The 13,732-nt window shown below is 44.7% G+C and overlaps 1 protein-coding gene across 1 annotated transcript in view; it reads right to left on the bottom strand.

Moving 5' to 3' along the window:
• The window catches only part of LOC109874634 (PH domain leucine-rich repeat-containing protein phosphatase 1), a 74,238-nt gene that overhangs the window by 20,066 nt on the left and 40,440 nt on the right, over window positions 1–13,732 (bottom strand). The window contains exons 2-4 of the mRNA XM_031809904.1: window positions 3,569–3,765; window positions 692–817; window positions 2–150 (exon numbers count right to left, since the gene is read on the bottom strand). Coding sequence (XP_031665764.1) covers window positions 2–150; window positions 692–817; window positions 3,569–3,765 — 472 coding nt within the window. The remainder of the gene's footprint in view (window position 1; window positions 151–691; window positions 818–3,568; window positions 3,766–13,732) is intronic.

The raw sequence follows: 13,732 nt of genomic DNA, 5'->3' as shown, positions 1-13,732 counted from the left end.
CCTCTGTAGCTGGTGTAGACGGTGGTCTGTGGGGAGGAAGTTGTGTTTGAGGTTGAGGTGGGTGAGGTCCTGGCTGTAGAAGAGGTTGGGAGGCAGCTGCTCCAGACTGCAGCAGGACAAGTCCACAGAGTTGATCCTCTGGGACACCATCTGACCCACCGGGGGAGGGGATGGAAAGAAAGGGAAACCTGGTGTGAAACATGATTATCTCGACTGCTGGGATGTGTGTGTGTCAAGCTTTTTAAAATGAGAAAGTCAGGATGTCAACCGTGAGTGAGACAGGACCAAACAGGCCAAATACTATCTACTGCACATCTACTGCTGTCTGTCATAGTGGCCCATCCTACTGAATACTTAATCCAGTTCCGCAATACTCGCCTTACCACCGTACTCTACAATACTCCCCACACTGAACATGATTAACTAGCTACTCTACAGTCTGATTTGTGCTTGTGCCACTCCTCCTCCTAGTTCCAGGTTCTATTCGGAGTGTTCCCCTGGGCTTCCATGACCTGCTCGTCCCTGATAATATTTAGAAAATAGGTTCTGGCTTTGGCCTACATCACTTTGGATGAAGAAGAGGAGAGATCATGAGAGAGTGAGCATATATGTGTTACACCTCTGGAAGCTATTGTGGATCTCATATTGTGCCACTCAGAGCTGTACTCCTCTGCACACTGTGTGAATGTACCTTGGCTGCGTGTCTATGCCAGCGCAGGTGTTCAGTGAAGCTGTCAAAGCTGACATAGTAGGTCTGGCTCTGGGGCCCTGCTGAGCTGAACGACAGGGAGTGGCTGTGCTTCTTCACCTCCTCCACCTGCACACACACCATTAGGGCAAGAGAAAACACACACACACACACACCTTCAGGGTAAGACATACAGCTGAATTTGGAAGTTTAAATACACTTAGGTTGGAGTCATTAAAACTTGTTTTTCAACCACTCCACAAATTTCTTATTAACAACCTATAGTTTTGGCAAGTCGGTTAGAACATCTATTTGGTCCCTGAGCCAAGTCATTTTTTCTACAATTGTTTACAGACAGATTATTTCACTTATAATTCACTGTATGACAATTCCAGTTCATCAGAAGTTTACATACACTAAGTTGACTGTGCCTTTAAACAGCTTGGAAAATTCCTGAAAATGATGTTATGGCTTTAGAAGCTTCTGATAGGCTAATTAACATCATTTGAGTCAATTGGAGATGTACCTGTGGATGTATTTCAAGGCCTACCTTCAAACTCAGTGCCTCTTTGCTTGACTCAAAAACAATATTGTAGATCTCCATGTCTGGTTCATCCTTGTGAGCAATTTCCAAACACCTGAAGGTACCACGTTCATCTGTACAAGCAATAGTATGCAAGTATAGACACCATACGACCACGCAGCTGTCATACCGCTCAGGAAGGAGACGCGTTCTGTCTCCTAGAGATGAACATACTTTGGTGTGAAAAGTGAAAATCAATCCCAGAACAACAGCAAAGGACCTTGTGAAGATGCTGGAGGAAACGGGTACAAAAGTATCTATATCCACAGTAAAACGAGTCATATATCGACATAACCTGAAAGGCTGCTCAGCAAGGAAGAAGCCACTACTCCAAAACCAACAAACAAGCCAGACTACGGTTTGCAACTGCACATGGGGACAAAGACTGTACTTTTTGGAGAAATGTCTTCTGGTCTGACGAAACAAAAATAGAACTGTTTAGCCATAATGACCACCGTTATGTTTGGAGGAAAAAGGGGGAGGCTCGCAAGTGAAGAACACCATCCCAACAGTGAAGCACAGGGGTGGCAGCATCATGTTGTGGGGGTGCTTTGCTGCAGGAGGGACTGGTGCACTTCACAAAATAGATGGCACCATGAGGAAGAACAATTATGTGGATATATTGAAGCAACATCAAGACATCAGTCAGTTCAAGCTTGGTTGCAAATGGGTCTTCCAAACGGATAGTGTCCCCAAGCATACTTCCAAAGTTGTGGCAAAATGGCTTAAGGACAACAAAGTCAAGGTATTGGAGTGGCCATCACAACGCCCTGACCTCAATCCTATAGATAATGTGTGGGCAGAACTGAAAAAGTGTGCACGAGCAAGGAGGCCTACAAATCTGCCTCAGTTACACCAGCTGAGGAATGGGCCAAAATTCACCAAACTTATTGTGGGAAGCTTGTGGAAGGCTACCCAAAACATTTGACCCAAGTTTAAATTGTTTAAGGCAATGCTACCAAATACTAATTGAGTTTATGTAAACTTCTGACTCAATGGGAATGTGAAAATGGGAATGTGAAAAAAGCTGAAATAAATCAGTCTACTATTATTCTGACATTTCACATTCTTAAAATAAAGTGGTGATCGTAACTGACCTAAGACAGGGAATTTTTACTAGGATAAGATGTCAGGAATTGTGAAAGACAACATACACACCTTTTAGGTTTAGACACACAAGCTAAACATCTTTAGGGCCACTGACTGAACAAAGAACACACACACAGACGCCCACACTTTGAGGGAGAGATCATTTGTGTGACTGTTCTTGTCTCAGTGTACCAGTGTATTGTTATTTGTCATGTTTTTGTGGACCCAAGGAAGAGTAACTGCTGTTTCGGCAAAAGCTAAAGGGGATCCGAATAAACCAATAATAACCCAGGGACTTTTCAGTAGACCAGACAATCCCTATTTGTGAATCTCTTCTATTTAACAGATCATGGCTCTGTTAAGTGACATCAGCAGCAGAGATTAAGATGTTCATATTAAATGGCCTTAGTCTGCAATTTTCCGTCAAGCGTAAATATAGACACACACGAACATGTATGCACATGTAGATAGGATTATAATTGCATACGCAAACACACACATACGGTACATGCACTCATGCACACACACACTGTGGAGATGAATGGTGATCTAGAAGTTGTGTCTTGTGCATGACATGATGTTTGAGCTGTGGATGTGGTGGGATGTGGACAGTCCTTTGTATAGCTAGCTACAGTGTGAGGCAGGGTGATCGAAAGCCTCTTTCAGGAGGGCCCTTAGGGCTTATTCAATGGGCCGGTCTATCCTTCCGTGCTGCTGATACACAGCCATAAAGCCATAAAGGGATAACAGCCATTAACCAACGGCTACCTCCCTAATTCCCCTTTTGGAATGAGAAATGCCAAGCCAGAAAATGTATTTATAGGGAAACTAGGCAGAACCACCATAAGACTTAAATTGGAAGACAAGGTAAATAGGCTGAGAATTCATTGAGGGTATAGAGTACTTCATCATGTGGGGAAAAAAGATAAGAAATAAGACGTTGGAAGAGTTAACATTGATTTGCAATGATGGCTTATTGGCCCTTCACCAGGATTCTGTCCCTGAGTTGATTAAAGACTGTTGATTTATCTCTATGATTGCACACTGATGACACAAGAATGAAGACAAATGGAAATGGAATAGGAAAGTTGGTGATGACACAGTAAAGGGAGGTTTGTTGAAACTTTGTGATTCTACTGAATGGGGATGTATATTCTAGTCATTCTATTTCTATGGTGTAAGTAACAGCAGTCCGTGTCTTACTGTACCTTTCCTCCGATGAGGGGCAGGATGTGCATCTTGCCCATGTGGCTGTCTTTGACGGAGGAGACGATGAGGCAGGTGCCACACAGGATGACCTGGCGTCTGGTCCACCGGTTTACTGGTAGCAGGAGTTTCCCTTTGCGGACGTTATAGGTCCCCGACAGCTGCACGCGCTCCGAGCTCTCAATGCTGTGGGGCTTCCCTGGAACATAGACAAGGAGAGGGAGTTAGCATAGTTAGCATCCAGCTAACATAAAACACAGGTGAGGGGGATACAGTTAGCATCCAGCTAACTCAAAACAGGGCCAGTAGCACAGAGACCTGAGTGCTGCCTCAGTACTTAAAGTATCTATTAGCCTGATGCTAATAAAGTGACATAGTAATAATTTATTACTATAAAGAAAAATTATAATAATTTTGTATGTACATACAGTACATATAATATACACTGAGTGTACAAAACATTAAGGACACCTGCTTTTTCCATGCCATAGACTGACAAGGTGAATCCAGGTGAAAGCTATGATCCCTTACTGATGTCACCTGTTAAATCCACTTCAATCAGTATAGATGAAGGGGAGGAGACAGGTGAAATAAGGATTTTTAAGCCTTGAGACAATTGAGACATGGCTTTTGTATGTGTGCCATTCAGAGGTTGAATGGGCAAGACAAAATACACTGCTCCAAAAAATAAAGGGAACACTTAAATAACACAATGTAACTCCAAGTCAATCACACTTCTGTGAAATCAAACTGTCCACTTAGGAAGCAACACTGATTGACAATACATTTCACATGCTGTTGTGCAAATGGAATAGACAACAGTTGGAAATTATAGGCAATTAGCAAGACACCCCCAATAAAGGAGTGGTTCTGCAGGTGGGGACCACAGACCACTTCTCAGTTCCTATGCTTCCTGGCTGATGTTTTGGTCACTTTGAATGCTGGCGGTGCTTTCACTCTAGTGGTAGCATGAGACGGAGTCTACAACCCACACAAGTGGCTCAGGTAGTACAGCTCATCCAGGATGGAACATCAATGCGAGCTGTGGCAAGAAGGTTTGCTGTGTCTGTCAGCGTAGTGTCCAGAGCATGGAGGCGCTACCAGGAGACAGGCCAGTACATCAGGAGACGTGGAGGAGGCCGTAGGAGGGCAACAACCCAGCAGCAGGACCGCTCCCTCCTCCTTTGTACAAGGAGGAGCAGGAGGAGCACTGCCAGAGCCCTGCAAAGTGACCTCCAGTAGGCCTCAAATGTGCATGTGTATGCTCAAACGGTCAGAAACAGACTCCATGAGGGTGGTATGAGGGCCCGCCGTCCACAGGTGGGGGTTGTGCTTACAGCCAAACACCGTGCAGGACGTTTTTAATTTGCCAGAGAACACCAAGATTGGCAAATTCGCCACTGGCGCCCTGTGCTCTTCACAGATGAAACCAGGTTCACACTGAGTACATGTGACAGACGTGACAGTCTGGAGAACGTTCTGCTGCCTGCACCATCCTCCAGCATGACCGGTTTGGCGGTGGGTCAGTCATGGTGTGGGGTGGCATTTCTTTGGGGAGCCGCCCAGCCCTCCATGTGCTCGCCAGAGGTAGCCTGACTGCCATTAGGTACCGAGATGAGATCCTCAGACCCCTTGTGAGACCATATGCTGGTGCGGTTGGCCCTGGGTTCCTCCTAATGCAAGACAATGCTAGACCTCATGTGGCTGGAGTGTGTCAGCAGTTCCTGCAAGAGGAAGGCATTGATGCTATGGACTGGCCCGCCCGTTCCCCAGACCTGAATCCAATTGAGCACATCTGGGACATCATGTCTCGCTCCATCCACCAACGCCACGTTGCACCACAGACTGTCCAGGAGTTGGCAGATGCTTTAGTCCAGGTCTGGGAGGAGATCCTCAGGAGACCATCCGCCACCTCATCAGGAGCATGCCCAGGCGTTGTAGGGAGGTCATACAGGCACGTGGAGGCCACACACACTACTGAGCCTCATTTTGACTTGTTTTAAGGACATCACATCAAAGTTGGATCAGCCTGTAGTGTGGTTTTCCAATTTAATTTTGAGTGTGACTCCAAATCCAGACCTCCATGGGTTGATAAATTTGATTTCCATTGATAATATTTGTGTGATTTTGTTGTCAGCACATTCAACTATGTAAAGAAAAAAGTATTTAATAAGAATATTTCATTCATTCAGATCTAGGATGTATTATTTTAGTGTTCCCTTTATTTTTTTGAGCAGTGTATTTAAGTGCCTTTGAACGGAGTATGGTAGTAGGTGCCACTGGTTTGTCTCAAGAACTGCAACGCTGCTGGGTTTTTCACACTCAACAGTTCCCATGTGTATCAAGATGGTCCACCACCTTAAGGACATCCAGCCAACTTGTCACAACTGTGGGAAGCATTGGAGTCAACATGGACCAGCATCCCTGTGGAACGCTTTCGACACCTTGTAGAGTCCCATGCCCCGACTAATTGAGGCTGTAAAAAGGGTATGCAACTCAATATTAGCAAGGTGTCCTTAATGTTTTGTACACTCAGTATATATTCTCACTCAGTGTTTTTACTCTGTATTTACTCTGTACTCTCTAAGCACACAGTCAACACTGAGATAAGAATAGTTTAATAGTGTAGCAGCCTAAAACTCAGCACACAATCAACACAACCCTGGGTTAGCATAAGCACTAAACAGTCAGCAGCATGAAGACTGTCTGAGGCCACCCTCTGTTAGCATTTGGCGCTGAATAGCTTTTCCCCCCTAACAGTGATAGTCAGATTATAGATTGGATGATGACAGGTGCTCTCCTCTACTTCAACACTAATTTGTTCTATCAGTCTATGAGCTGTCTTTATTCCTTTCATAAATCCATCCATCTGTTCATTTCCCTTCTGTGACTCTCTCGCTCTCATAGAACCCTCTTTACAGAACCCTTTTTTTCTAAGAGGGAAAGGGCTAGAGAGAGACTGCAGTGTCATACTACGAGGTAAGTACTAACTAAGTACCAGGACAAGCTCTTACAGCTTTGAATAATTCAACTCCGGTCTCTTACATGCAGACTAACACAGGAGGCTGCTGTACAGACTAACACAGGAGGCTGCTGTACAGACTAACACAGGAGGCTGCTGTACAGACTAACACAGGAGGCTGCTGTACAGACTAACACAGGAGGCTGCTGTACAGACTAACACAGGAGGCTTGCTGTACAGACTAATAATGTGTTGTATTGTCGTGGTAGAGTAGTGTGTAATAATGTGGTATGTGTTGTATGTTATTGCACCCCAGGATCCAGAATAAAAAACATACAAAAATACTGAAGTAGCCTTGATATTGTCAGAGATCAAGGGGGACATTAAAGCATTAGAATATTCAAACTAAGGTTGAAAATTGCATTCACTGAGGAAGACCTCATGTTCTGAAAAACAAACTGAGAAAAGGGCAAAATAGTTTGAATAATGAGCTACTGTGATGAGCATGTTTTCCCTCTGCATCATTACTATTCAGTGACCTTAACTAAATTCTTTGATCTCATTTTCAGGTTGAAATAAAATCAATAACCTACTTTGCAAATGGACATCTGCCTGGTAAAATACTGAGCGTGTGGTAAAGTACAGTACAGAGGTAGTGTTCCAGTAACTCACTAGCTGGGGTTTACAGGTCAGAAGTGAGATGCTGTGATGCACCTCACCTCTTTACAGTACAACCCAGTTCATTTTCATTCTTGAGCTTTCAAGTGGGAGGAGACATTGTTGGAATAAACAAATGATTTATCAGCTTTAGACTCAATATGTCACATGGTCAATCTCACTGTACTTAGGGCCTTACTGGAACACTTTCTCTTGCACATACGCATATGTGAAAACACACACAAACAACCCAAACCTCACACACACCCTATACACTCATGCTCAACACACACAAAAACACACAGTCCCCACCCACCGACGCAAGCACTCACTCACTCTGTGACAGTGGTAAACCGTCTCCATGTGCATCAGAGCTTTGTGGGTCTGTCTGTGTGTAGACCAGACCACTACTCTGGCTGTGTGGGGCTCCCATGTGAGCATAGTGTTTACATGGGGTCCAGGGGTGGAAACTTCTTGACATCACCATTGGCGGAGAACAATATGCTAATTCAGTGGTCGCATTTAGTCTCATGCTGGAATCAAACCCACAACCCTGGTGGTGCAAGAACCATGCTCTAACCAACCGAGCCATCGGAGCAAGGACAACTGCATGTGTTGTCCTAGGCCAGGTGTATATTCAACTGAAAGGTAGACCTTGGTGATGGAAGCAATGCAAGGCGTTAGGTCAAAAGGACACCAAGGCCTTGGTTTTGTGCGTGTGGGGGGGGTTCTAGGAGCCTGTTGAGGTGCTTTGGGACACGTGTGTGTGTGTAGGGAGTGGTGTGTGTTTGGGGTGTTTGTTGCCAGTTTCTCAGGGCTGCTTCCTTCACCTTCCACCAAGCTCAGGAAAGGCCTTCGTTTCCCCTTTCCACCCCAACACACACCAACTTCAAGACACATGGCCAAATCCAGACACATATTCATGCCTTGTATGGCACAAAGCATAGTAATGCAGGGAGGTTTAAGCTAATCCCAGATCTTACCCGGTAACAACTTCTCATATTTAAGTGTGTAAGCCCCTCCCCTGTGTGATAACCAGGCCACTTCCCTTACCACTGGTCCTCCTCACTACACACGTATAATCAGGCTGACCTGTTAATGAAACAAGACACTGCAGCACAGAAACCTCCACCACTGGGCCTGGGCATGCTGTACTACAGGGCTCTGACCCATATTACACACCACACACCTGGCTGGGAATGACAACAAGCCCCACTTACTTACAATGAATGCTTTGGTGCTGTGGACCGGGACAGATGAGAAATGTATTGGTAAAGTAGTGTAAAGGAGGGTTTGTGTTCAGGCTACAACCGTCTCCTGCTGCCGGGTCTTGGCTGCCTATTACAGCAGTGTGCATACCAAATGGCACCCTATTCCCTATATAGTGCCCTGGTCAAAAGTAGTGCACTATTGTGGGAATAGTTTGCCATTTGTGACGCATCCTCTGTCCTCCTGTATGAGATTGATATGATCTGAGGTGTTGTATCAAGGCCTTTCTCACTGCTGAGGAGCTGGAGAGACATCCTCTGTCCCCCTGTATGAGATTGATATGATCGGAGGTGTTGTATCAAGGCCTTTCTCACTGCTGAGGAGCTGGAGAGACATCCTCTGTCCCCCTGTATGAGATTGATATGATCTGAGGTGTTGTATCAAGGCCTTTCTCACTGCTGAGGAGCTGGAGAGACATCCTCTGTCCCCCTGTATGAGATTGATATGATCGGAGGTGTTGTATCAAGGCCTTTCTCACTGCTGAGGAGCTGGAGAGACATCCTCTGTCCCCCTGTATGAGATTGATATGATCTGAGGTGTTGTATCAAGGCCTTTCTCACTGCTGAGGAGCTGGAGAGACATCCTCTGTCCCCCTGTATGAGATTGATATGATCGGAGGTGTTGTATCAAGGCCTTTCTCACTGCTGAGGAGCTGGAGAGACATCCTCTGTCCCCCTGTATGAGATTGATATGATCTGAGGTGTTGTATCGAGGCCTTTCTCACTGCTGAGGAGCTGGAGAGAGACATCCTCGGTCCTCCTGTATGAGATTGATATGATCTGAGGTGTTGTATCGAGGCCTTTCTCACTGCTGAGGAGCTGGACAGACATCCTCTGTCCCCCTGTATGAGATTGATATGATCTGAGGTGTTGTATGAAGGCATTTCTCACTGCTGAGGAGCTGGAGAGACATCCTCTGTCCCCCTGTATGAGATTGATATGATCGGAGGTGTTGTATCGAGGCCTTTCTCACTGCTGAGGAGCGGGAGAGACATCCTCTGTCCCCCTGTATGAGATTGATATGATCTGAGGTGTTGTATCAAGGCCTTTCTCACTGCTGAGGAGCTGGAGAGACATCCTCTGTCCCCCTGTATGAGATTGATATGATCTGAGGTGTTGTATCAAGGCCTTTCTCACTGCTGAGGAGCTGGAGAGACGCATCACTGTCGAAGATTGTTCAAAATAATACAGCTACTGTAGTACATCCTTCAGAGGCTTTTTATTATCATCAAATGATGTTTGATGACTGTTGTTTCCCACCACTGACAGTGAAAAGGAGTAATGCGATTTTGAAGAAGGTAAGAAAGAGAGGAAGTGAGTAACAGCCAACATATGAGGGAGAGTGAAAAAGAGATCGAGGCATCAAAGCCAAAGGAACTGAATAACATTAAGAAATGCTATAGATGCAAGTAAAGAAGTATGGCAACCTACCAAAAAACTATTGGGCAACCACAAATTCAATCCCTTTTAGACAACTTCCTGGTCAAAACATTTCACTGTAATAGTGAAGGTGTAAACTTGGCAGTAGAACACCTAAACAGTATATTTGACCTCTCAGCTTCCCTATCAAATCTAAGAATTTCAAACAGAACAATGGCAAAAATGTATAACAATGACAAATGGTTTGATGAAGACTGCAAAAACCTAAAGAAATGAACAAACCTATCCAACCAAAAACATAAAGACCCCGAGCCTACGCCTTCACTATGGTGAATCACAAACAAAACAGAAATACAGTATGGAAAACTAAGGAACAGCACATCAGAAATCAGCTCAATGTAATTGAAGAATCCATAGACTCTAACCACTTCTGGAAAACAGTAAAAAAACAACATCCCTCTCTCCCGACACTATCAACATACAGCTAGCAGGTTATACACTGCACCGGCAGGAAAGAACAGGGGCGTCTGGTAAGACAAGGGGCGGTGGACTATATATTTTGGTAAATAACAGCTGGTGCACAATATCTAAGGAAGTCTCGCGCTATTGCTCGCCTGAGGTAGAGTATCTCATGATAAACTGTAGACCACACGATCTGCCTAGAGAGTTTCTGTATTTTTCGTAGCTGTTTACATACCACCACAGACTGAGGCTGGCAATAAGACAGCATTGAATGAGCTGTATTCTGACATAAGCAAACAAGAAAACGCTCACCCAGAGGCGGCGCTCCTAGTAGCCGGGGAATTTAATGCAGGGACACTTAAATCTGTTTTACCAAATTTCTAACAGCATGTTAAATGTGCAACCAGAGGGAAAAAAAACTATGGAAGACCGTTACTCCACACACAGAGATACAGTTGAAGTCAGAAGTTTACATACATCTTAGCCAACATACGTTTTTCACAATTCCTGACATTTAATCCAAGTAAAAAAATCCCTGTCTTAGGTCAGTAAGGATCACCACTTATTTTTAAAATGTGAAATGTCAGAATAATAGTAGAGAGAATGATTTATTTCAGACTTTATTTATTTCATCACATTCCCAGTGGGTCAGAAGTTTACATACACTCAATTAGAATTTGGTAGCATTGCCTTTAAATTGTTTAACTTGGGTCAAACGTTTCAGGTAGCCTTCCACAAGCTTCCCACAATAAATTAGGTGAATTTTGGCCCATTCCTCCTGACAGAGCTGGTGTAACTGAGTCCTGTTTGTAGGCCTCTTCGCTCGCACACGCCTTTTCAAATCTGCCCACAAATCTTCTATGGGATTGAGGTCAGGGCTTTGTGATGGCCACTCCAATACCTTGACTTTGTTGTCCTTAAGCCGTATGCTTGGGGTCATTGTCCATTTGGAAGACCCATTTGGACCAAGCTTTAACTTCATGACTGATGTCTTGAGATGTTGCTTCAATATATCCACATATTTGTTCTTCCTCATGAGGCCATCTATTTTGTGAAGTGCACCAGTCCCTCCTGCTGCAAAGCACCCCCACAACATGATGCTGCCACCCCCGTGCTTCACAGTTGGGATGGTGTTCTTTCCCTGCAAGCCTTCCCCTTTTTCCTCCAAACATAACGATGGTCATTATGGCCAAACAGTTCTATTTTTGTTTAATCAGACCAGAGGACATTTCTCCAAAATGTATGATATTTGTCTCCATGTGCAGTTGCAAACCGTAGCCTAGCTTTTTTATGGCGGTTTTGGAGCATTGGCTTCTTCCTTGCTGAGCGGCCTTTCAGGTTATGTCAATATAGGACTCGTTTTACTGTGGATATAGATACTTTTGTACCGGTTCCCTCTAGAATCTTCACAAGGTCCTTTGTTGTTGTTCTGGGATTGATTTGCACTTTTCGCACCAAAGTATGTTCATCTCTAGGTGACAGAACAGGTCTCCTTCCTGAGCAGCATGACAGCTGCGTCGTCCCATGGTGTTTATACTTGCGTACTATTGTTTGTACAGATGAACGTGGTACCTTCAGGTGTTTGGAAATTGCTCCCAAGGATGAACCAGACTTGTGGAGGTCTAAAAATAAATAAATATGAGGTCTTGGCTGATTTCCATTGATTTTCCAATGATGTCATGCAAAGATGTTAATTAGCCTATCAGAAGCTTCTAAAGCCATGATAGTATTTTCTGGAATTTTCCAAGCTGTCAACTTAGTGTATGTAAACTTGTGTCATGCACAAAGTAGATGTCCTAACCAACTTGCCAACACTATAGTTTGTTAACAAGAAATTTGTGGAATGGTTGAAAAACGAATTTTAATGACTCCAACCTAAGTGTATGTAAACTTCTGACTTCAACTGTACATATAAAGCTCTCCCTCACCCTCCATTTGGCAAATCTGACCATAATTCTATCCTCCTGATTCCAGTGTACAAGCAAAAATTTAATTTGACTAGATCAATAAAAAAGTGGTCAGATGAAGCAGATGCTAAGCTACAGGACTGTTTTGCTAGCACAGACAGGAATATGTTCTGGGATTCCTTCGATGGCATTGAGGAGTACACCACATCAGTCATTGGCTTCATCAATAAGTGCATCGATGAAGTCGTCCCCACAGTGACCGTACGTACATACCCCAACTAGAAGCCATGCATTACAGGAAACACCGGCACTGAGCTAAAGGCTAGATCTACCACTTTCAAGGAGCGGGACTCTAACCCAGAAGCTTATAAGATATCCCACTATGCCCTCTGATGAACCATCAAACAGGCAAAGCGTCAATACAGGACTAAGATCGAATCGTACTACAACGGCTCTGACGCTCGTCGGATGTGGCAGGGCTTGCAAACCATTATAGACTACAAAAGGGAAGCACAGCCGAGAGCTGCCCAGTGACACAAGCTAAACTACTTCTACGGTCGCTTCGAGGCAAATAACACTGAAACATGCATGAGAGCACCAGCTGTTCTGGAAGACTGTGATTATGCTCTCCGCAGCCGATGTCAGACCTTAAAACAGGTCAACATTCACAAGGCCGCAGGGCCAGATGGATTACCAGGACGTGTACTGCAAGCAAGTGTCTTCACTGACATTTTCAACCTGTCTCTGTCCGAGTTTGTAATAGCAACATGTTTTAAGCAGACCACCATAGTGCTTGTGCCCAAGAGCACTAAGGTAACCTTCCTAAATGACTAGCACTCACGTCTGTAGCCATAAAGTGCTTTGAAAGGCTGGTCATGGCTCACAACACATCAACATCATTATCCCAGAAACTCTAGACCCACTCCAATTTGCATACCCCCCAAACAGATCCACATATGATGCAATCTCTATTGCACTCCACACTGCCCTTTCCCACCTGGACAAAAGGAATGCCTATGTTAGAATGCTATTCATTGATTACAGCTCTGCGTTCAACACCATTGTGCCCTCAAAGCGCATCAATAAGCTAAGGACCCTGGGACTAAACACCTCCCTCTGCAACTGGATCCTGGGTCACCCTCAGATGGTAAGGGTAGGTAACAACACATCCGCCACGCTGATCCTCAACACAGGGGCCCGTCAGGGGTGCGTGCTCAGTCCCTCCCTGTACTCTCTGTTCACTCATGACTGCACGGCCAGGCATGACTCCAACACCATCATTAAGTTTGATGATGACAACAGTGCCTGATCACCGACAACAATGAGACAGTCTATAGGGAGGAGGTCAGAGACCTGGCTGTGTGGTGCCAGGACAACAACCACGCCATGAACACCTAACCAAAAGGCTACCCAGACTATTTGCATTGCCCCCTCTCTTTTACACCACTGCTTCTCTCGGTTGTAATCATCTGTGTATAGTCACTTTAATAACTCTACCTTCATGTACATATTACCTCAACTAACCGGTGT

Source organism: Oncorhynchus kisutch, linkage group LG30 (genome assembly GCF_002021735.2).
Source record: "Oncorhynchus kisutch isolate 150728-3 linkage group LG30, Okis_V2, whole genome shotgun sequence".
NCBI lineage: Eukaryota > Metazoa > Chordata > Actinopteri > Salmoniformes > Salmonidae > Oncorhynchus > Oncorhynchus kisutch.
This window is presented reverse-complemented; position numbering and strand designations above follow the sequence as displayed.